Below are 25821 nucleotides of genomic sequence, written 5' to 3'. Positions count from 1 at the left end.
GGCCCTTCTGTGTTCATTAATTGGACATTTAATGCCCTCAAGTGGCAGAGGTGGGGAGAGCGCAGGAAGTCCAACCATCGACTTTACTGATCCTACCTTATTCTTGTGGAAACAAGATGGTGGTGGGCATCAGGTACACTATCTTCCCACTTAATTAAACACCAAGAATGCCATGAGAGGGGACAATATTCCATCCACAAATTTATGGTTGAAGTTATCATTAAATGTGGAATCTAAATAATGTTAGAAAGGGATCAAACCCTAAAATACTTAAGTCCTTTCACTCACTAAAGTCCACAGTTAAGTACTCTGTCAAAGCTGTACGTCTTCTACTGGTCTTCTTACAGACTCAGAAAGTCAGAAATGTACAGCACAGAAACAAACCCTTCTAACTAACTTGTCCATACCGACCAGATATCCTAACCTAATCTAGTCCCATTTGCCAGCAATTGGCCCATATCCCTCCAAGCTCTTCCTATTTATGTATCCATCCAGATGCCTTTTTAAATGTTGTAATTGTACCAGCCTCCACCACTTCCTCTGGCAGCTCATTCCATGCATGCACAACCCTATGCATGAATAAGTTGCCCCTTAGGTTTTTTCCCTCTCGCCTTAAACCTATGCCCTCTAGTCCTTGACTTCCACACACCAGGAAAAAGACCTTGTATATTTACCCTACCCATGCCCCTCATGATTTCATAAACCGCTATAAGGTCACCCCTCAGCCTCCAGTACTCCAGGGAAAACAGACTCAGCCTATTCAGCCTCTCCCCATAGCTCAAACCTTCTACCTTGGCAACATCCTTGTAAATCTCTTTTGAACCCTTACAAATTTCACAACATCTTTCCTATAGGTTTACTACTGTCAATAGTTTAGTAGTGCTTGTGAATTACTGGCATGCTTTTTCCATGTTCATGGTACTATATATGTTTATCATTGTTGGTGTTTTGTTCTTGACTTTGGAAACACTCACTGATCTGTAGCTTCACCTTCAGCTTTGAGACTGCTCCCATTTAACAGGTTACAAACAATTAACATTTACTCTTAACTCATGGATCATCTGAACAATGTGCTACAGAGTTGACTTAACTGCTAAGTAAAAAGCGAATGAATGATAAATTAATTTACAAAAGTAGTGCATGTATAACAATAAAATTAGAAGCTCTATTTGCTTTTGTATCATGGCATAGATTCCAGACCAGACAGTCTTTAACTTTCAGATAGTTACATGACATTGTGACATGTAATTCCCAATATAAAAGTGACCAGTGACCATCTCGCCTTTAGTCACTCTCTCTATGTAATGGAGTTAATGTAGTGTGTTCATTCACACAAAGCTACACATAATGTTATTCTGTGTGTAATGTATAGTAATATCAGTAACTACAGAACACAGACTATGTAAGTGTGATATGACAGCTGTGTAAATAGTGTTGTTAATAAACCTCAAGACATCTGTCCTGTCAAGAACCTAGCTTTAATAATGTTACATGTTCTAGCATTTAAAAACCACGAAGTGTATAATTTAAATCAACCAGCTTTAATGAATTATTATAGATATCTACAGCAGACAAAATTATTTAAATATGATGCATCTCTTTAATTTGAATTTATTCAATTACAGTTTTCAAAGCAATGTGAACTTTGCAGAAGAACTATATGGTAAAATGTTGTTACTGTAAACATCAGAACTAAATCTGATGAAAATAAAAAATGACTGAATAAATGATGCATTTGTATCATGATACAAGGCAAATATGTGACATCATGAATATCAACATATACTTTTTTCACGACCATTGTAATCTGCAGAATTCTAGAGAGCAATTATGAAAAAAAGTACATGGTATAAACCCCATTCAACACCCACAGCTTTTTAGATCTGTCATATTTTCCCTATGTACGCCTAAAAATGATAGTTTGACATCACCTTATGTCTCCTCAAAGATGGTAGGACCAAAAGAAAAAGTTATTGCCATTGATAGCACTTTTGGCATCACTTTAAAGAAACTTTCCTTACATCCCCAACTAATGATAAAATATAGCACTGTTATTATTCAGCAGTATCAAAAAGGAGTAAAGTTTGCCTTGTACCTCATGAATAAAAAACAAAGAGAGTTGGTATCAATGTTTTAAAGTAAGTCTGGGAGATTTAATGCATCTATAAATGGTATAATAAAACACAATATATTTTCCAAATGTTACATTGATATTAAAGCATAAATTTTACAAATCAAAAGTCTTGACACAAAGCATTCCAGAATAAGACTGTATATCTGCAAACTACAAAACCCTGCTGACATCCCCTTCGTTAACTTTACACCCACTATTCAAATTCTTGATACATGCTTCCATTGCATAAAGCACTAACTCACAATTACCACCTTGATATTGGTACTATATTTCTATAATGGTACCATGTATACAAGACAGTTTAGTTTAAAAGTAAAACAGAAAAAAAATCATTTAAAGAGCATTTTATAATCCTACATTTTTACAAGAATGATTTTGTAATTAAATTGCCATGGGCTCCAGTTAGTCAAGAGGCAGGTCGTCATCACTTCCTCAAAAGCAATTAATGTTGGACAATAAATACTGGCTCAGCCAGCAATGGTAATACCCCATAAACAACTGCATTAATGAACTATCTACTGTAGTTTGCTTTGGTAAATGTAAGAGAAAACAGCTTCGTGTTTTCTTCCTCTCCTGAAATCATCCCTATGGTTTTGAAATGTGCACTTTCATTGAATTTTGGAGGACAGAAAAACCAATTCAAATGCAGCCATATTAGTGAGCATTCAACTATGTCTCAGTTAATTTAGCTAGTACAAGGTGGCACAGTGGCTAACACTGCTGCCTCACAGCACCAGGGTCCCAGGTTCAATTCCAGCCTCGGGTGATTGTGTGGAGTTTGCACATTTTCCCTGTGTCTGCGTGGGTTTCCTCCAGGTACTCTTGTTTCCTCCCACAGTCCAAAGATGTGCAGGCTAGGTGAACTGGCCATGTTAAATTGCCCATCGTGTTAGATGTATTACTCAGAGGTAAATGGGTCTGGGTGAGTTACTCTTCAGAGGGTCGGTGTGGACTTGTTGGGCCAAAAGACCTGTTTCCACACTGTAGGGAATCTAATCTAAATATCAGTGAAATAGCTCCACAGAGGCTAGGATCCCATCACCAAGTCACCCTTTATTTAAATGTGGAGAGCCCTTGACACTGACAAGCTCCCTCAGTGCAGCTCTCAAAGTGAACATGCCTGACACTCCTGTTTTTTATCTTACTTACCCATTTTTCTAATCAACCTATGCGTTGAAGTTATTGCACACATCTGGAGTAGGTAGGACTTGAACACAGGCCTTTCTGGTCTAGTGGCAGGGACACCATCATTGCACTGCAGTGAGGGCTCTCAGATTGGACCAGGTTAACAGCCCCACTCTGGGAACTCATATTCTATGAGCTCCACCTGGCTGACCTTGTTACAATCACTACAGTTAGCATGTTCTTTAATCAAATTGTAAAGTGTACACTGCTGAGATAAATGACTCAAAATGTTACAACAATTTGCATTTAACTGTGAAATGTTGCATTTCTAGATACACATTTATTGTTTTGTAAAAAGACAAATTCAACCATTTACAGATCATTCGCCAAATATGATAAAATATTCCTTTGTCTGACAGTGATTTTGACAAAGGAAAAAAGGCTTATCTTTAAATGACAGTGTAGATTTCCAAATCCCAGGAGAAATTATTTGATTCTGTGCTTTTAAAAGGTAGTCTGGCTCTAGACTTTTCATTATCTCCTAATAAATGTATGTTTTGTGCACATAATTTCATAATGATGTTCCATTGTTTGTATATGTTAATAAGCCTTTATGAAATTGTAAACTAATTTCTGATTTTTCTACAAATAGTGCATCAAAGGTATTTTCCCCACATCTTTTCCTAAAATAATAAGATTTATTTCTTCCATTAACTACCAATATGTAATTTAATAGCCAATATCACCTACTGTGAATACGTTCTGTAATGTGATTTTGAATAGTGCCAATGAGCTATATTGAATGCCCTGAGAATTCTAAGGAAATATAATATCCATTATAAAGTCCAACTTCATATCATATCAATGCTAATTCCATTTTGTCAATAATATGAGGATCCTTACAAGTCACAGGAAAACTACAGAAATAATTATCAGAACTTTCTGGCTGTACTAGGGGGATGAGAAGTGGCAAGCGGGCTGCATTTTGAAAATAACCCTGGGTTAGCCAACCAGTGCATTACCATCTCCTGAGAATGTAGCTACAGGCAGGTGAGTAATAGAAGCCTGCAACAATGGTAGTTAATTAGTGCCTATTACTGGCAAGGTTAGGGTCATTACTGGCATTTTGCTGGGGGCACGTGGGCTCCAAATTGTGGGTGAAAACAGGCAGGGCCTTGAATATGGCTTCCAGGTTGCAGGCTGGGAATGGCCTGCATAATCTACTTATTTTTTCCATATCACTTTCAACCATGTCTGCACAGGTCCACAACTGCAGAGAATCCTGCATATAGGTAGAAACATCTGCATGAAGCGTTGGTCACAGTGGTGAACTGATTCCTGATTTACACTCTCTGTTCAATTTTTGGGCATGTAATGTTAGTTCTGTGGCTAGGCAGACGGTTTGCAATGTAGAATAACACCAATAGTATGGATTCAGATCCCGCAGCAGTGAAAGTTACTATTACCCATAAAGTTCCTGCCTTCACAACATTGCATGAGGTATAATGACCCTCAGGATAAACCATCACCACTCGTCTCTCTGTAAAGAGATAATAGGACTATGGTTACCCCTCTGCAATGTTGGCCAGGGAGCTGCGGCCACAAATAATGTATCTGCCTCTTCAGAAGGCAACTTCACCTTGAGCTATTTTCACATTCTCCGACTTGCTGTAGTGACACCCAGCTCTCCAGATGGGTCTGCTAACAGGGTAAAACAACAAATTCTCCCATTGATCTGGTAGGGTGTGTCTCTCACCTACTGTATTTAATTGGCAGTATTCCCAGAATTAGATGCTTAATTGACCATCTCCAGTGAAATGGTACACGTGGTGGTTGGGCATCTCCAGCAGTGTCAATCATGCTTTTTCTCCCAACCTTTGAAAATCTATAAATATGGTAAAACTCTCAAACTCTTTAATAATGCATCAGCTACTGGTTCAAGCTGAAGGAGATTGTGTCCTTTGACCATTTTTTCCTCCTCTATTTAAAAATGTTTTCATCCAGTGTCACTTCTATTTCTTATGTGTATTTTAAATTCTCTATCATATTTGCTTCCTGCCTTGTTGTATTTTCTTTTTTTATTGGGAAAGTTTAACTCATAGTTTATTTCCTTACTTTATCTTTGCTTCATTTTTGTTGATTCTGCATAAGAATGAATAATTTCAACTATTTGAAAGCTTTCCAGCATTCAGTGCTCCCGCATTGAACAATGAGAAGATGTCATGCTACACTGGTGTCGGGAAATGTGTAGTACTCATTTAGACAGGAGGGGATTATGCCAAGACCATGTAACCTGTGTAGCTAGGTTCTTGTAGCTGCAGTTACAATGACTGTTGATGACACATGATGATGTAAAGTAGCAATACATTTATGAATGTGAATTTGTACTTGCAATGAAGTGTTACCGGAACCTGCTGTATGCAGTCAGAAGTGTTTCAAAGGGGAGCTCCTGGCTGGCAGTATTTGACCTGGTGCAGGATTGTGTTATAAAATTGGTACCAGTGCCAGGAATCCATGGAGATCACAGCAGTGTTGAGCAAACAGTGAAGGCAGGGCACCACAAAGGCATGGTTGACAGGTAATGAGGTGAGCTACTGAGACTAGCATGAGAAAACATGCTCGGGCTCACAGAGAGAAACTTTCCATGAAATTGACACTGAGCTGATTTCTGGTCAACTTCAGCCCACTGCATCATTTAATGAAGCACTTCTCACTGATCTTTTTGTCATCCACTTGCTGTTCAAAAACTATAAACCATACAATATCTGTGAAGTAAAGACTAGATTTACAGTGTTTAGCCTAAATTTGGGGTTGTAGTCAAACAGATGGAAGCAGAATAAGGGCAGAGGATGGTGCCAACTTCTGCATCTGCCAAACTTCCATTTACAGTTGAAGCACTTGGTTCAGCCATGGAAATGTAAAGAAGGTTATAATGACATGGTTTCATTAAACAGATAATTTTCTGCAATGGCGGCCTCATTTACGTGTGTTTTGATCATGACAAGCATTGCTGTGCACCTATGGTCAAGTATAACACTGATGTTCAGAATTCTTTGGCAACATCTCACGGTATGCTCAAAGAAATAATTATTTTTAATCACTGCTATTTAAATCTTTTATTTTTTTTCAGTTTCTATCTATTCTATTAACTGTCTTTGTGGCAGTTAATATCAAGCAAGATTTTCTACAGTTCAAAGTAACTAGAATGGGTCGAATATTATGGTGGAGAGTGTGTTGCTGGAAAAGCACAACAGGTCAGGCAGCATCCGAGGAGCAGGAGAATCGACGTTTGGGGGCCAGAGCTCTTAATCAGGAATAAGGCTGGGAGCTTCGGGGTGGAGAGATAAATAATCCTTCCATCAATTTAAGTGAGAAAAGGTAATACAATTTTGCTATTTTGCAAGCAGCAGCTTATCAGAAATTAAACTCATGCTGGTTTCCCTGGTACTTGTCTTTATTTGAGGAAATTCATATGGGGAAGGCTTTGATGATATCTTGATGATCACAGTTATCCCTTACAGTCTTAACTGATGTCATTTATGTACTTTCCTTAGTTCTTAAGTGAGCAGCATTATTATGAGATCCTTTTATCCACCAGTCAACTTCATTAGAGAAACAACATATTGTAGAATGTACACAGATCTCTCTAGGATATTCTTACGGTATACTCTTCTGAGGATTCCAGGATTGTATTTGTGTGCTACATGCTTTGCATCAGAGGGTGAAGATCCTTTCAGGAACAATTTAATTATTCCAAGAGGAGTAGCAGTTTTAAGAGCATAAGGACAACATATTCCTTGCTGCAAGAGGGATTGTACAATCTGAGATCGGAGACCAATTCTCTGCCAGATTTGGCCACTACGGGAAGACTTCAATTATATTTTTACCTTTCCCATCACAATTATGCCATGATATACAGACATTTGTCCTTGCCCATAATTCACATGGCCTCCATCATGTTAGCTCACCAGATTTCAAATTTAGCCAAGAAAATAACTTCTACATGTAAATTTGGATTGCTGCTTTAATTTTACCCATTTTTTTTATTTTGGAATGATGACAGTGCCTGTTTAATTAATTTTAGAATTTATTTTCTACTGATGTAATTGTATACTGTTTAAGATTATACACAATCTATTGTTACTCCTAAGGGTTATGTGACTTGCAGTGGAAGTATTTTGTTTTTTGATTGATTAAAAATATCTGAATACCTTAATAGGTAGAGCAAAGTAACCCTTCAATCAGGGTATCCAAATGAAGCTCATTATGTTTAGCCCTTGAAATTCAGATTTACAAATACTTATTTATTGACTAGTTTATCCTGTTTAAATTTTCCAGAACTGTGACAAAAAAAGATTTTTTTTCAGTGAATCCTCTATTGGATTTGTTTTTCGTAGATACACTTGACACAAGGGTAATACTTTCTATGCCAAGATTTAGAAATACATCCAAAAAGGCTGATATGCACAGCTCAGAGTAAGGCAAAGTTATGATAGGAAGGCATTGATATATATGGATTGATTGCTGCCATCATGTTTGAACAGTGACCAAGCCTTTGTTTTAGTTTGTTTTAATCAAATAAATGGTTTCAAATTCAAACACAACCATTTTGTGGGAATACTGAAAACAATTTTTGGTAACTCCATTTGTGTAAGTAAAGATTTCTAAATTCTGTAACTACCAACTCTAGTTATAAGTGATATATTTTTAAAACATCTGTTCTATATTTTGGAGTTTTGGTGGTAAATTATGAAGGCAGCAGTCAGTTGGGAGCTATCAAAATTGTGAGTCTAGATTCAGGAATTCATTGAGAAAGGAGCTGCACATGAAATAAGCAATTGCATTTCAAGTTCATTTTCAAGTTGATCCTTATCTCAGGAAGGGCATCTTGTTGGTTAAGATGGTTCAAAATGCCTAGAAAACCTTGTAATTACTATAATTACATTGTTTTCTCTGTGTACTGTTCAACTAAGTTAAGTGCATTTATCATGTGCTTTCCAGTCTGAGCTGTAGTCTCATATCATTTTTTTATTGCACGTGTGATACAAAGTGGACAATATCAGATTGGCTGCTTCTGTAAAGAGTACCTGATGCTTATTTCCATTGTAGTCAATGGAAAATGTGTTATCACAGAATCACAAAGTTGGATGATGCAGAACGAAGCCACTCATTATATCATCCCTATAATGGTTCTTCAAATGAACATCATTACCTAGTGAAATCTCCTCCAATTTCCCAAAATCCTTGCACATTGCTTTAATGCAGATAATCATCCAATATCCTCTTGAATGCCTCAATTGAACCTGCTTCAACAACACTTCCAAGCAGCACACTTCATAGCCTAGCTACTCACTGAATGGATTTTTTCTTGATCTCATATCACCCTTGCTTCTTTTGCAAATGATTTTAAATATATGATATCTCATTCTTCCTCTTTACAAGCGTGAACAGTTTTCTCTTTGTATACTCTATACAGCCACTTTGAAAACCTCAACATATCTCCTCCTAGCCTTCATCTTTTCAAGTAGCACAGTCACAACTTCTTCATTCTATGCTCATTAATGAAGATTTTCATCCTTGTAACCATTGCGTAAAAGCTTCTGCATTCTCTCTGACATCTTTCCTATAAGTAGCACCCAGAACTTTACTCTAAATGAGGTCTAACAAGAATCATTTACAAGTTCAAAATCACTCCCTTGCTTTTGTAATCCATGCCCCTATTAATACAGCCAAGGTTACTGCATAGTTTGCTTTGTGCTCTTTCTAACTGCTCTGCCATCTTCAATGATCTGAATACATAATTATCAAGGTCCCTCTGCTTCAGCATCCCCTTGAGAATCGTATCTTCTATTTATGTTAATTTTCAATGTTCCTCTTACCAAAATTCATCACCTCATGCTTCTATGTCGACAGCTAATCCAATACCACCCATTGTAAGTCACTGGCTGAGATACATTTTGACAGCAGATTCTTTTGCCTACTGATGATATGGAGATGATTTGTATTGCAGATCTACACTTAACAAAATGCAAGTTCAGTAAGGTTGTCATCAGAATAGGCAGGAGCATGTTTCACAGTTCCAACTTGCATTCTAATCCAGCAAAGCTGTGTTTTGACAGCTCAGCCTCTCATCCTGAAGAACTAAACTATGAGCAATTTTGTGCTGTGTACTCAGAGGCATGGTGAAATTGGGTTAGATTCCCAAATTTATTTGAAAAATAGTTCTTAACAAAGAGAAAAGGTTTTTGTCTTGTCACAAAAGGTGGGACTTGAAGCTGCTCCGACGAGTATAAGCAAGTACACTGAATTGGCTACCATTCATGTTAATTATAAGATAAGGACACTGTCCTCAGGGGTTTCTTCTTTATTAATCTTAAACTGTTATAATTATTATCTTTAATGCTTTTAAAATTTGAATCTGGACAAAAGGCAACAGCTAACTCTTATGATGTTACTCAATCTCTTGAAAATGTTAGTTTTATGAATTTTAAAAATTTATTCCACTTCAATTTGTTTGAATTCCAGTGCAGCATACCGCAGCAGGGTTAGCAGGAAGAGAATGATGTATAGTGAGCAATACTTATAGAATATAGTATGTAAAGTTTAACACAAAAAATGCATATTAACCAACACTTAAACAAGTTAGATGGGATGCTATTGTTGACAGGAGCATACTTCTTGAACTCTGTTTAAAGAACAGCAGAAAATCACGAGAATTCTATGAAAGTCCTAAAAGGTTATACAGCGTGATCAGATAAAGGTTGGTTCTTTGATCTCAACCAGGAGTCATGTTTGCAGGGCGTGATGTGGGAGTCCCAACTCCAACCAGCACTCTCTTTAAATGTGACTGTGCTTCTGAGTGTGATCATGGATTTACCACTAACTGCATTTAAAATCAATTGTTTCGATGGACCTTGTCCATTTCAAGCAATGCTATTGTCTATAGTACACAGTGAATGGTATTTGTTTTAATAGTGTTCATTGACTATTATGGTGCATAATAATTTTCAAGAGTTACCCTTCTAAGCAGCACAAGCTATACTACAGGTTTAGCTACTATTTAAGTCTTTTTTCACAAATAACTTGCAGTAATGAGTAAAAGATAAGAGTTACAAATCTATACCGGCAGCATCTCAGTCACAAGTGCATGCCTACAGTACAACTGTCCAGAGCTACTTTTGGATTTTTTTTCTTTTGTATAATGAATAACAAGCATAATATACAGCCAGAGACAACTGTAAAAAATATCAGACATTTCACAAAAAGGTGTCTCTATTGAATTGATTTCTTAAAAGTGCTCAAATTGGGCTGGAAACTGAAACAGGGAATTCCTTTTATTTTGCTCAAGTTTCCCAATGCACAACCTGTTCTGAAAATATTTGCATTGCCACACCAGTGACTTGAATAAAAATGTTCACACATAAAGATCACTCTTCATCTGTATTCACATACCATGCTAATGTGTCAATAGAACATCTATTTCAAATAAATTACTATTTGTTTGTGAAGAAAATCTTACCCAATCAATGAAAACAGTTTATTCAGTTATAAAATTCTTGCTTTTCTTTAAATATTTTAATCTTTAATTTCTATTAAGACATATAGTCATGTTGCCTCTGGATTGATACTTCATTTCATACATCCACATCGGCTAAATAGCCTATTCCTGTTTCATTGGAGGAATAATTGTACTTCAGTTAACCATAATGTTATAGTTCAACCTAAACTACTGTAATTTTATTTGGATTCAAATGAAAGAACTTATTAGGTAAATGCAGCTGCAAATAAATTCTTATTTTCATTTAGTATTAAGTGTGAGATTTTTCATTTCAGAAATTCATTTCACTAGTCAGTGTTTTATATTTATCAACAGATAAAGATGCAGGGGTAACATTGAAATCACTTGCTTAACATTGTTAATTAAGGTGAAGCCTGGAGCAGCCCGAAAGGGTCTAACCCATACATATCAAGAATACTTACATTTCTTGGTATTGCAATATTAATGATAAGTTCCCTGCTATTTTCTAGTGTTACAACAAATTAATAAAATCAATAGGTGTAGAATGAAGTAGCAATATAGTAAATTGTAGCACCATTCAATCACTGTTATCACTTGACTTAATTTTTTTTACTTGATTTACAAAATTATAAAAGAAAGATTTTAGTGTTTTTTTTTAGCCTGAAAGCTGATTAAGTAGATTACCACGAAGCTTAGAATTTCAGCTTAGACTGAGTTCCTCTGCTGCAGAATGACTACATTAATTCACTGCAGGATTCGTGTGATATCTACATTCCATGGATTCATCCCAGTGGTATAGGAGGTCCACTCTGTCACAGCAAACTGCCAAAGGAGATGTCAGCTAGGAGCCATTATCAAATGAAGCTGAAAAGAAAGAAACAGAGAATGAATGAACCTGACAACAATAAAGTGCATATTTCTACTTACTCCTTGTATTTGTTCAGTAAGTGTGTAATTTGCTGAACAGGAAATCAGTTGCATGTTGTGATATGTCTACTGAGGCACATAATTGGCCACACTTCAACACCTATCTCACTTTCCTTCCATTCATCTCCTGTTTCTTTCTCACTACTGAAAGAATTCTGTTGAAGTATGCTTTTAAAAATATTTGGAGCTCTCCCAATGACTTTCGTTCAAGGTGCAAACCTGGATTGATTATTTGCAGGCCATCTGACCTTGGGAGTGCACCATGACCACACTAGTCCTTTTCTCACTGATAGCAATCAAAAGTGGAAATCTTAGTGGGCCCTGATGTAACATTATTTGTACCAACTCTGGTGTGAAAACTTAATTCTGCAGATTGGGAATCAAACCACATCTGGCAAAGCAATTACTTACTTGGTTATCAAACATGGAGTTTATGAATCCCAATGTCTTTGAGATTACTTGGCCTCAGATCTGGTTAAGGAATTAGCAAGATTATGTGGTCACATAGGAAAGGAAATTTTGCTTTTCATTCAGTAAAACTTGCAGAAGAGAGGAAATAAATAACATTAACTGAGCTTTTTAAAACATTAATATCCAATATCACAATTTCTTTCTGGTCAGCTGTACAGAGTTTAATGACAGCTTCAGTGCTTTCATTTGTATTCAGCATATTCTGAAGTGACTAATCTCAGAGTAACACAGTTACACATCCACTTTCACAACTCACAATAACAAGTCATCATTAGTATTCTTAATATACAGTCGCTAACTTGCCACTTCCTTCCCCTTCCATTTTAATATTTAACTTTAATGTCTTGAAAGAATCAAGAAGAAGTAACCATTAATAAAAGGCAAATGTGGGGAAATTGAATTACAGCTGTACATTTTACAGCTATCGACTGAATCTTCTGTTCAATTGGCTAGGTCGAAGTTGCACCAAGTGCTTTGGAAGGCTTGTTGCCTCAATAATTTGGATACAGAACTGGCTTGAAGGTAGAAGATGGAGGGTGGTGGTGGATGGTTGCTTTTCAGACTGGAGGCTTGTGACCAGTGGTGTGCCACAAGGATCATTGCTGGAACCACTGCTTTTTGTCATTTATATAAATAACTTGGATGCGAACATAGGAGGTATAGTTAGTAAGTTTGCAGATGACACCAAAATTGGAGGTATATTGGACAGCGAAGAAGGATATCTCAGAGTACAATGGGATCTTGATCGGAGGGGCCAGTGGGCTGACGAGTGGCAGATGGAGTTTAATTTAGATAAATGTGAGGTGCTGCATTTTGGAAAGGGAAATCAGAGCAGGACTGATTCACTTAATGGTAAGGTCCTGGGGAGTGTTGCTGAACAAAGAGACTTTGGAGTGCAGGTTCATAGCTCCTTGAAAGTGGAGTCGCAGGTAGATAGGATAGTGAAGAAGGCATTTGGTATGCTTTCCTTTTTTGGACAGAGCATGGAGTATAGGAGTTAGGAAACCATGTGGCGGTTGTACAGGACATTGGTTATGCTACTGTTGGATTATTGCTTGCAATTTTGGTCTCCTTCTTATCGGAAAGATGTTGTGAAACTTGAAAGTGTTCAGAAAAGACTGACAAGGATGTTGCCAGGGTTTGAGGATTTGAGCTACAGGGAGAGGCTGAATAGGCTGGGGCTGTTTTCCCGGGAGCATCAGAGGCTGAGGCATGACCTAACAGAGGTTTATTCATGAGGGGAATGGATAGGGCAAACAGACAAAGGTTTTTTTCCCTGGGGTGGGAGGGTACAGAGTTAGAAGTCATAGGTTTAGGGTGGGAGGGGAGAAATTTAAAAGGAAACCAAGGGGCAACTTTTTCATGCAGAGGTTGGTGCATGTATGGAATGAGCTGCCAGAGGAAGTGGTGGAGGCTGGTAAAGTTACAACATTTGAAAAGCACATGGATGGGTACATAAATAGGAAGGGTTTAGAGGGATATGAGCCAAGTGCTGGCAAATGGGACTACATTAAACAAAGGTCCTTTGCCTAAGATGGGGGAATTCAAAACTGGGGGGCATATTTTAAGAACTAAATTGCCTGTAGTGTTAGGTGAAGGGGTAAATGTAGGGGAATGGGTGTGGGTGGGTGCGCTTCGGCGGGTCGGTGTGGAATTGTTGGGCCGAAGGGCCTGTTTCCATGCTGTAAGTAATCTAATCTAAAAAATTATTTCAGGATATCTGGTCAGCATGAATGAGTTGGACCAAAAAAGACCAGGACTCGAGAGGTTAGCTCAAATTTCTCTTCACAGACGCTGCCATGCCTGCTGAGCTTTTCCAGCAATTTCTGTTTTGGTTTCTGATTTACAGCATCCACAGTTCCTTCGGTTTCTCTGGTAGCTCTGGCCAAGGAGAAAAACCCAAAAAGACAAAGCTAGCAATGCAAACCAAGGACGCTATAAGAATCCAGGTAGGTTCAGAGTGAGAAAATGCTGTTAGAGCAAGCATAGAGTTCAGAGAAGCAGCCTGGTCCAGTCCATGAGCTGGGTGCATGTCACGAGCATACAATGTCCTTGTTGCTTCATTACAATGATAGTTGCTGGGCAGCTCAAGATATCGCATTAAAGTGCTGAAGCATCCTGTAAGTAGATCAGAGATGTGCCAGGAGGTGTACTAGAGCCTACCACATGGTAGATGAAATGTCCACAGATTGGGGTGTGTGAGGCCCATTTGACGAGATAGTAAGATGGGGGGACTGAATATTAATGAGGTGAGTTGTGCTTTTAACAAGACATTGAGCAAGCATTAATCCAAATAAATTGGCATCTTACTGCTGCCTAGAGAGAATCTTAACATACTGCTTGTGAAAAGCATAAAAAAAACGAGATAATCTGAATGTCAAGATGGGCCTTGCCAGATTTGTCACTGGGTTCTGCCTCACATCTTGCCATATCCCACATTGTTCAAACCCCTATCAGATTCTACATTTTGTGTGACAGGTCCTCTGAAAGCAGTGAATATCTGGGATATCATTATCAGGATTACACAAGAGTTTGAAAGAACTATTCCAGTTCTAAATTACACATGCAACCTCCATAGAAACCAGAAAACAATTATATTGAACTCTTGGCACACAACAGGACTAGGTCAGTTGTAGGATACTTTGCAAAGAATAGTTGAAAGGATATCAGACCTGCCATGCAACCCAAACTGTCCACCGACCTTTTAACATACACACCATCTAATGTGCTACTTTGCAATAACAGTGTTAATGTGAAAAATTGCCCTCTAGTCTCTCATTTTTCTGACCACTGCCTCAGGACCGTTGGTTCTGATCTTGTTAGGGAACATTGTGAATCAGATGTCAAATTTCTCTGTGCTTTCTGCTACTTCACTGTCCCATTATTCAGTATTGGGAGTGCCATAGTTGCAATAGCAGCAGGTGTTTTTGATGTTGTTCTAGATTCAGGCACGCAGACAGTTTTTTCATCTATCATTCCAACAATGAAATAAACAAGTTTTCTATGACTGCAGCGTAATGATTAAGGGGGAGAAAAAAAATCTAGGTTCTGCAGCAGTCACTTAAATTCTTCCATTCCTGTTAGTTACCTCACATAAATGTTGCCAGTAAACATTTTCAGATTATTCAACTGGTTCACTATAAACCAAGCTGCAGCATCACTGACAAGAAAATTAGCATCTCCATGGAATAAAGACTATGGTTAACTTAATTATTAAAATCACAACTATTTCTGCTGTCCAATTAAACTCTTCAGAATTAAAGAACATAAAAGACTTAGTTCATTGCTATCCATTGTATTCATAGATCTGATTCATTTGTGCAAGCTACATAATTCTAATGAATTTCACTTGTCTGATATACCAGCAGCCAATCATTATGCCTTTAGCCTTCTGCAATAAGATTGCTTTTGCACTTAGACAGAGAGAGAGTCACATTGAGTGTGTGAATGAACAAGGGACAGAGACAAACAAGTGAGGGTGATGAAGTGAAAGACAGTGACAAGACAGAAAAAGATAAACACAAGCATGAGAGAGAGAGACCCGCAGTACAAGAACAAGAGACAGAGTGGTACAGAAAGAGGGAGAAAAACAGAGAGATAAGATTTAGACATAGCAAGGTAGAAGACAAGTGAGTGCGATGAATAATTCGGTTTGAGTTAATTTTATAAGAGTTCAGTTGAAGGCAGTCTCGATCAGAGAATCATATGTTGAGGCCAGAATTCGTTATTTATGCTTTTTTTTCATTTATTGATTTTTATATTGTCTCACAATATCTTGTTTTCTTATACTCAAATTGTTTGAAAGACTGATTTTAAAAGTTCACACTGTCATGCATGTTGGCAACACAGGCATGACAACCCAAAAGCAGAATAATGGAAGTAATATTATCAGCTGTGAAGCCACCGGATTGACACAAAGTCCAATATAATTTGTGCTTCAATCCAAAATACCCTGCAGAAATCCCCAGCCTGAATCTTGCAATAACTGACAAAGCAATAACACTCACCACTAACCCTGAAGGAAAAGCATACAAAGATCAAACAATCTTTATGGTATGGATTTCTTTTTTCCCAAAATCAATTTGAATTTGCTACCATGTTTATGATTTGGAGACACCGGTGTTGGACTGGGGTGTACAAAGTTAAAAATCATACAACACCAGGTTATAGTCCAACAGGTTTATTTGGAAGCACTAGCTTGGCGTTGTGTGATTTTGAACTCTGCCATGTTTTGGAATCTTCAGACACCCAGCAACAGTAGTGTCATCAAGTATTATTAGCAACCAATCAAATTGAAGTATTCTGATTGACAGCAAAACAGGAGCATATTAAGATGGGTAAATCTGGCCAGATGCTTGGCCATTTGCTTCAGATATAAAATATTTTTTAAAAAAAAGAATTACAGATTCTGGAAATCAGAAACAGAAACAAATTATTGGAAAAACTCAGGAGGTTTGGCAGCATCTGCAGAAAAGAAAGCAGAGGTGTCACTGGACCTGAAATGTTAACTCTGCTTTCTCTACTTAGAGGCTGCCAGGCCTGCCGAGTTTCTCCAGCAATTGCCGCCATTGTTTATAAAATATTTTATGTCATATTTAAAATAAACAACTCATTTGCATTAAAAGTTTCAAACAAGTGGAAAAATAGTTTTATAAATAATGATAGTATTGCAAATAATCTTAACATTAAATCTGAGTTTAAAATAAAGTTAAAGCACACAATGGGCACAGACACTCTTGAACCTAATATGTCATGTGATGTTATTCTTCCAAAAGATTCAGAATTGTCGCTAGTAGGCAACAGACACAATGCCTACTCTACCATTTCAAGAAACTCCAATGTCCATGGCAGATTTCCTTTCATAACACCTGGAGCATCCACATGTTGGAGATACTGCTCAGTGAAAGTACATTCAGATCCTGGAAAAATGTAAACTTATACTCTTACTGTCTTGCTATTGTTACGACACAGTTCCAGTTGGAATGCCATGCCTCTAGGAATTCTCATGCATGTCTCTGTTTGGCTTGTCCTAGGATGGATGTATTGTCCCAGTCGAAGTTGTCCTTCCTTATACTTATGTAAGAATACTAGTGAGTCAGTATCTATCAATAAACACATTGACTTGGACCCAATTTACCACCCCCTGAGAAAAAACAACAGTAAGTGACATCACTATAGAAAATGACATCACCACAGGACATAACATCACCAACCCAAGGAAACCCAAGCATATAAATAGAAAGCAGGAAACACCAGTAGTGCTTTGTCCAGAGGCTCACTGAAGATGTTACCTAGCATGGTGACGAAACATTTGAAAATGAACCTTGCAGTTCAGCGAGCAAACCTACATCCAGTTCTTTGCCTCTCACTTTTTAACAGATTACAGTGTGGGGTGAATCTTTTCTGTGTGGCTGGTTTAAATTAGCAGAGGAGTTTATATAGTGTTGCAACAATAGCACGATAGTAAGATGCTATAAGTTTACATTTTTCCAGGATCTGAATGTATTTTCACTGAGTAGTATCTCCAACATGTGGATAGTCCAGGTGTCATGAAAGGAAATCTGCCATGGACAGAATAACATCACATGACATATTAGGTTCAAAAGTGTCTGTGTCCATTGTGTGCTTTAATTTCATTTTAAGCTCAGATTTAATGTTATGATTATTTGCAATACTATCATTATTTATAAAACTATTTTTCCATTTGTTTGAAACTTTTAATGCAAACGAGTTGTTTATTTTAGATATGGCACAAAATATTTTATAAACAACGATGGTAATTGCTGGAGAAACTCAGCAGGTCTAGCAGCCTCTATAAAGAGAAAGCATAGGAAACCCAAACATATAAATAGAAAGCAGGAAACACCAGCAGTGCTTTGTCCAGAGGCTCACCAAAGATGTTACCTGGCATGGTGACGAAACATCTGAAAATGAACCTTGCAGCTCAGTGAGCAAACATACACCCAGAACCTCAACCTGAGCTACAAATATTCTCAAAACTTGATGGGAAACGAAATTTCCAGAGGTCACTATTTAAAGTAAAAATTAACAATTTTATTCTTTAAGTCCAACAGAGAATATTGAAACCAACAACTATTGTCAACTCCTTTCTCTTATTCCTATCTTTAACCTCCCACTCTACAATACTGGTCTGATAAAAAGTTCCAATTAAAATTTATAAAAAAGCATCACGTTTCAAAACCAGCTTTGCTGATTCTTCTTTGTAGATTCTCTCCAGGTCAGCCTTGATGTTCTGATGTGCACTCCCCATGACAGGTACCTTTCAGAGAGCTCTTCAGCTAGCAGTCTACATTTGCTGGTCTGTGGCAGTTCTCCCCCTAACTGTTCAAAATGTCTGGTTTTATACCCCAAAACATCGGATCATTTCACTGATTATAGTATTATCACAATACTAAATTCAAATTTGATTGAATTTTGGGATCTAGGGGTATAATCTATACTGATTGGCTGAATTTGAATTTGTTTTTGTTTCATTGCAACCCAGTTGCTGCTATTTGTTTCAACCACATGTTACATTGTTACCTCATTCGGGACCTTGTTTGTGCTTTGTCAGTCCTTGCTGGCTTTCCAACTTTCTTAAAGTTACAGTACACCTAAACACCTTCATAACACCTCCCCCTTAAGAAAAAAATGAACCACCATGATGAAAAGATGGCTTCTTTTAATCTAATTTCATATTAACTTCTTGCCACATACATATAACATTGAATAGATACCAATCTTATCCATACTTTATCAGTTAAATCCAAGATAACACATCTGTTATTACATTCTTATGACCCACAACATGTACGATATGTAAATTAAAAGTCTAACGTAAGACTGCAATGAAATAGTCTTATATTCTTGTCTTTAAAGCATTCCAAGAATGTAAGAAGATTGTGATCTGTGTACACAACCATCTCCAACACATTGTTCGTGACATACACTTTAAATAGTTGTCAGGCCAGTACCAAACTCACAATGTCACTAACATTGATGGCAATTTAAAAAGGTTTTGAAATGTTTGGTGTAGTTAAAACTGGGGCTGTGGTTAGTATTGCTTTCAAATGGTTGAATGCGTCCAGGCATTGTTCTGTCCACTGAAACTTTGTGTTCTTCTTCAGCAAATCGATCAACGGTGCTACTACACTGCCGTAGTTTGGAACAAACTTTTGGTACAATCCTCTTAGTCCCAGGAATTGAAGCATCTCTTTCTTCGAGGTTGGCTGTGGAAATTCCTCGATGGACTTCATCTTTGCGTTCTGTGGGGGTCAACCTTCCATGACCAATCTTATGTCCAAAAAACATTACTTCTGCTTTCGCAAATATCGTTTCATTTATTACCGGTTTTGTTTCTTGAATCATTCAAAGAGCTCTGCCAAGTGTACCATGTGATCTTTCCAGGACTTACTAAAGATCACTACATCATCCAAATAGACGGCACAGTTTGTTAATCCAGCTACAACTCTGTTCATCAGTCTTTGGAACATGGTGGATGCATTCTTCATTCCAAAGGGCATCACTTTAAATTGATATAGCCCATTTGGGACTACAAATGCAGAATTTCTTTTACCGTCTGTGATAAAGGTACCTGGCAATAACCATGCAGTAAGTCCAACTTGGTGAAGTAATTGACTTGTCCAACTTTCTTGACACAGTTTTCCAATCGCAAGATTGGATGCATTGCATTTTGTAACGGTGTTGACCTTTCAATAATGCATGCAAAATTGTTGAGTCCATCCGGTTTGGGAACTAGAATAATAGGCAAACTCCACTTGCTCTGGCTCGGTTCGATGATATCCCCATTGAGTATGGCCTCCACCTCCTTCTGGACCTTTCTGGTTTTGAAAGGATTAAGCCAATAGGTGCATTGTTTAATCAGAGCAGTATCCCCTACATCTACTTCATTTACAATCGCATAAGTCTTCCCCATCTCATTCTTACATATGTCCTTATTGAAGCAGTAACAAACTTTTCAACCGTGTTCTATGTTCCAGACACAGATAGCTTACTAACCAATCCCACTCTGCAAGGATGTCTTCATTTTTTAACATATTTTGAGGGATCTCAAAGTCCGCATCATCTGGATTTGATTCCTCACTCTCTGGGGCAGTAACTAACACCTGCTTCCCCAGTTCTTTCTCTCTAGTATAATATGGTTTCAACACGTTCACATGACATACCCGATACCGTTTTATTTCTATCTGGCATCTTTACTAGATAGTATACCTGACTCAGCTTTTTCTTAATTTGTTCGGGAGCTATAAAGCTGACTTTGAAGGGATCTCCTATCACTGATAACAGTACTAACACATCATCCCCTTGGGAAAACATCTGATTCTCAGAGCCACCTGTTTCATTCTACGCTGTGCCCTCTTTATGTGCTGTTTAGCTAACTCACCTACTCAATTTAGTCTCTTCCTCACCTCTGATACATAATCTAAGTGTGAGATCTCTGACTTTGGTCCTGTCAATCTTTCTTTAATCAATTTCAAAGGGCCTCTCACTTCATGCCCAAATATTAACTTGAAGGTAGTGAATGGAGTAGATTCATGTGGGGCATCTCTAACGGCAAACAACACGAATGGGATACCTTTATCCCAATCATTCGGGTAATCCTGACAGTAGGCTGTCAACATGGTTTCCTGTCTGTATGCTGCCAGAAACACAATCTGGTGCACTTCGGCCCATTTCTCCTCTGCACTAACCTGCCGTGGTCTCCATTTCTGTTTTAGGATTCTATCTTTCAGATAATAATCCTCTGGAATATTCTCTGCCTCCTTTATTGGAGTACACATCCACATATATATCTTTTATCATCTTGCCTTGCTGTTGCAAGTCCTTTGGCCTTTCAGGGCTAAACACTTCTGTCTGATCCTCTGCCTGTTCAGGTTTTTCCTGCACCATTAGTCAAACAGGGTGTCCGCTAAGTGAACCTCAACTCCTTCATCTTTGTCATTAGTTTGTGCTTCATGCTGTGACTTATGATAGTGGGATCTGGTTACCACACAGTCTAGGTAAATATCAGTATATTTCTGTCAGTCTCTTCAGTTTCTTGGGCTTCTCCACAACAAGGAATGCCACTCCCACATTGGACCCTGCCAAACCATTCCCAAGAACAAACTGGATTCCTGGAACTGACACTCCTACTGTTACTTCCCCAGTCTTGAGTTAGCACTCCAACCTGATCTTACATAGGAGAATGCCAAATTTCTGTCCATCTATCCCACAAATTACCACACTCTCTGGTAACAGACCAGAAACAGTGCATATTCGCTAACTATCAGCGACTGGTTAGATCCTGTATCTCTCAAAATGCTAACTTCTTGTCCTTCTCCCCCTTTTCTTTCTGAGTAAACTTTATGCACAAAGGCATATTCTTTATAGAGATCAGGTACTAACTCTATATCTAGCCCCTGCCTAGGCTGTACACTCTCCTGCAGCTCCTTGACTCTTCTTGGGGTTTCCTCTACAACCTTCAGTAATACCACTGGCTTAGCTTCTTTTCCCACACCTTTTCCCACAGTGCCTTTCTTTAATGACCAGCACTATGACTTTACGTGTCCCACTTTACCACAGTGGAAACACCTGAGACCTTTCACCTCCTTTCCACCCACTTGGGCTTCTCTTTTTTAACCTGTGGTAAACTGTTATCGGTGTTCTCTACTCTTTCTTTCATTGTGTAGGATCTCCCCTTCTCCCAATTTCTATCCCTCACAGGATGAAATTCTGGCCAGAAGCTTATCTTATGCACCAGCATGTATTCATCTGCTAATTCTGCAGCCCTTCTCACTTCCTGAACTTTCTGTTCCTCCACATGAATTCTTATCATCTCCTCCAGCAGAATAATCTCGCTTAGAGCCTCATAGGTCCTATCTATCTTTAAAGCATGCACCCATCTATCAAAATGACTATGGTTTAATTCTTTTGAACTCAACAAAAGTCTGACCTGGTTCCTTCTTTATGTTTCTGATACCAATTCATAAGCACTTAAAATAGCCTGTTTAACATCTTCATAATCTCTTGACCCCTCATCTGACAGCACGGCAAATGCCTCACTAGCTCTGCCTAATAGTTTAGTCTAAACTAGCATTACTCATAAATCCTCGGACCATTCCATCTGCCTAGTCACTTTTTCAAATGAAATAAAGAAGGCTTCAACATCTTTCTCATCAAAATCTGGCAGAGTTTTGACATTTTTGTATACATACCTTATCTCTTAATCTCTTTCCTGTTGATTTGACTTTGCTGACTAATTTGCAACTTCAAGTTCAAATTCTCTCTTTTTGTCTCTCCCTTTCTTCACTCTCTCTTTCTCTCTCCCTTTCTTCTCTCTCTCTTTGCTCAGCGAAAAACATTCTCTCTCTCTCTCACAGCCTTTCTCTTTCCACTCTTTGTTTATCATCTAACTCCATTCTCCTCAATTGTATTTAAGTTTTTCTAGCTCTACTGCATTTGTCTGTTTCTCTGACACACCTAAGTGTTTGAGTAACTCCCTTATAATTTCAGCTTTACTTTTGTCCTTGGTTAAACCCAAATCTGACTTGTTTGCTAATTCTAAAAGTATGGCCTTTTTTTCTTCTCAACTTTCTGAGCAGATTTGGGAATCATCTTCAAATTCCAGAACCTCTTCAGCAATTTTAAGAGCCATTTCTCTCACTTCTAATGTAATCAACCACAAGTCACTAAAATTAAACAAATTTTTCACAAACATTTTATTTAAAGATGTAGGACACTAACCTGCAAGCTTTTAAATCTATTGGGCTTTTTCATACCCCAAATCTATTCAAGTCTGTCCAAATCTCAGAATGGATCTCTAAACCTGTTCAAATCATGGACAAAAGCCCCCAAACTGTTACGACACAGGGTAAACCCCTCTGCTAATCCACTCAGGCAGCATGGTGGCTTAGTGGTTAGCACTGCTGCCTCACATCGTCAGAGACCCGGGGTTGATTTCAGCCTTGGATGACTGACTGTGGAGTTTGCACATTCTCTGTGTTTGTATGGGTTTCCTCCCACAATCCAAAGATCTGCAGATTAGTTGAGTTGGTCATGCTAAATTGCCCATAGTGTTCAGAGTTGTGTAGCTTAAAAACATTAGTCACGGGGAAATGTAGAGTACTGGGGTAGCAGAATGGGTCTGGATGGGCTACTCTTCGGAGGTTCGGTGTGGACTTGTTGGGTTGAAGGGCCTGTTTCCACACTGTAGGGATTCTAATTCTAATTTAAACCAGCCATACAGAAAAGATTCACGCTGTGCTGTAATCTGTTAAAATTCGAGAGGCAAAGAACTTCCCTAATGGTCACTATTTAAATTAAACCGTGGTTAACAACTTTATTCTTTAAGTCCAACAGAGAATATTAAAACCAACAACTATTTCCAACTCCTTTCCCTGAAATCTATTTTTTACCTCTTACTCCACAATATAGGTCCAATAAAAAATCCCAATTAAGATTTACAACAAAAGAATCACATTTCAAAACCAGCCAACTTTACCACCTCTTCTTTGTAAATTCTCTCCAAGTCGGTCTCGGTGTTCTGATGTACACTCCCCACAGATAGGTACCTTTCAGAGAGCTCTTCAGCTAGCAGTCCACATTTGCTGGTCCCTGACAATTCTCTCCAACTGTTCAAAATGTCCACTTTTATAACCCAAAACATTGGATCATTTTTTTGGTTTAATATTATTAAAATACTAAATTCAAATTTGATTGGATTTTGGTATCTTGGGGCATAATTTAAACTGATTGGCTGAATTTGAATTTGGGGCAACCCAGCTGCTGCTATTTGTTTCAACCAAGTGTTACATTGTTACCTTGTTCAGGACTCTTTGTGCTTTGTCAGTCCTTGCAAGCTTTTCAAATCTCTTAAAGGTATAGTACACCTCCACACCTTCATAACACTATCACTGATGTGAACCGTGAGGACCTAAGCCATACAATTAGGACATTTTCATGTTCAGCCCCTCATATAATGAGTTAATTGAACTCAGTGTAGCACTTGGGTAAGACAAGGAGTTTTAATACCTCAAGCTAAATTGAGTTCTGATCACCACTTATTGATTTCCATTTCTGTCGATATTAGTTAAGGGACGGATAATGCTCAAATGTAGATTTTGATGTATCCTTTATACTTTTAACATAGAAAAGCCTTCATATGTTGGCAGTGAAATCATGAAGAACTTTATTCGTATTAGTAATGGATGAAAACTCTTTCCCAAAAGGATATGAGTCAATTTAAATTTTCAAGACTCACATTAGTAGTGCTTGTTTTACTCAAGAGTGTCAAGGGATATTGTGCAAACGTTCACAAATAGAATTGAGTTACAGATCAGCCATGAATGGCTGTGCAAAAGGAACAGAATAATTTATTCCTCCTTCAATATTTTGATACAGTAATGAAGAAGAGGTGCTGGTATTGGACCAAGGTGGACCAAGTTAAAAATCAGACAACACCAGATTATAGTCCAACAAGTTTATTTGGAAGTACTAGCTTTTGGAGCACTGCTCCCTAGTCAGGTAGCTAGAGGGGCAGGATCATAAGACAGAATATATAGCACAAGATCATAGTGTCATGCAACTAATACAATATATTGAACAAAACTAGATTGCTGTTAAGTTTAGAATGGGTTGCAGGTTTCGATTCATTAATATGTAAATCCCAGAACCTCTTTCAAGTTACATTCCTGAGATATGGTTTTATGAAAAAAGGTGACATTTGATGAGTTTTTTGAAGAAGAAACAAACAGGATTGATGAGGGCAGAGCGGCAGACGTGATCGATATGGACTTCAGTAGGATGTTTGACGAGGTTCCTCATGGAAGACTTCTTGGCAAGGTTAGATCTCATGGAGTACAGGGAGAACTAGCCATTTGGATACAGAACTGGCTTGAAGACAGAAGACAGAGGGTGGTGGTGGAGGGTTGCTTTTCAGACCGGAGGCCTGTGACCAGTGGAGTGCCAAAAAGATTGGTGCTGGGTTCACTGCTTTTCATTATTTATATTAATGATTTGGATGTGAACATAGGAGGTATAGTTAGTAAGTTTGCAGGTGACATCAAAACTGGAGGAGTAGTGGACAGCGAAGAAGGTTACCTCAGATTACAACAGGATCTTGATCAGATGGGCCAATGGGATGAGGAGTGCCAGATGGACTTTAATTTAGATAAATGCGAGGTGCTGCATTTTGGAAATGCAAATCAGAGCAGGGCTTATACACTTAATGGTAAGGTCCTGGGGAGTGTTGCTGAACAAAGAGACCTTGGTGTGCAGGTTCATATTTCCTTGAAAGTAGCGTCACAGGTAGATAGGATAGTGAAGGCATTTGGTATGCTTTCCTTTATTGGTCAGAGCATTGAGTATAGAAGTTGTGGGATCATGTTGCAGCTGTACAGGACATTGGTTAGGACACTTTTGGAATATTGTGTGCATTTCTGGTCTCCTTCCTATTGGAAGGATGTTGTGAAACATGAAAGGGTTCAGAAAAGATTTACAAGGATGTTGCCAGGATTGGAGGATGTGAGCTGTACAGAGAGGCTGAATAGACTGGGGCTGTTTTCCTGGAGCATCGGAGGCTGAGGTTGATCTTATGGAAGTTTATAAGATCATGAGGGGCATGGATAGGGTAAATAGACAAGGTCTT

The 25821-nt window shown here is 38.1% G+C and overlaps 1 protein-coding gene across 1 annotated transcript in view; it reads right to left on the bottom strand.

The window, feature by feature from the left end:
* Positions 1-1614: 1614 nt before the first annotated feature.
* Positions 1615-25821, bottom strand: part of samd10b (sterile alpha motif domain containing 10b) — a 119342-nt gene continuing 95135 nt past the window's right edge. Inside the window, exon 5 of the mRNA XM_072556657.1 lies at positions 1615-11642. Within this exon, the coding sequence (XP_072412758.1) occupies positions 11620-11642 (23 nt within the window). The 3' untranslated portion in view covers positions 1615-11619. The remainder of the gene's footprint in view (positions 11643-25821) is intronic.

Source organism: Chiloscyllium punctatum, chromosome 37 (genome assembly GCF_047496795.1).
Source record: "Chiloscyllium punctatum isolate Juve2018m chromosome 37, sChiPun1.3, whole genome shotgun sequence".
NCBI classification, from domain to species: Eukaryota; Metazoa; Chordata; class Chondrichthyes; order Orectolobiformes; family Hemiscylliidae; genus Chiloscyllium; species Chiloscyllium punctatum.
Note: the sequence above shows the minus strand (reverse complement) of the source record. Positions and strands in the feature narration are given on the sequence as shown.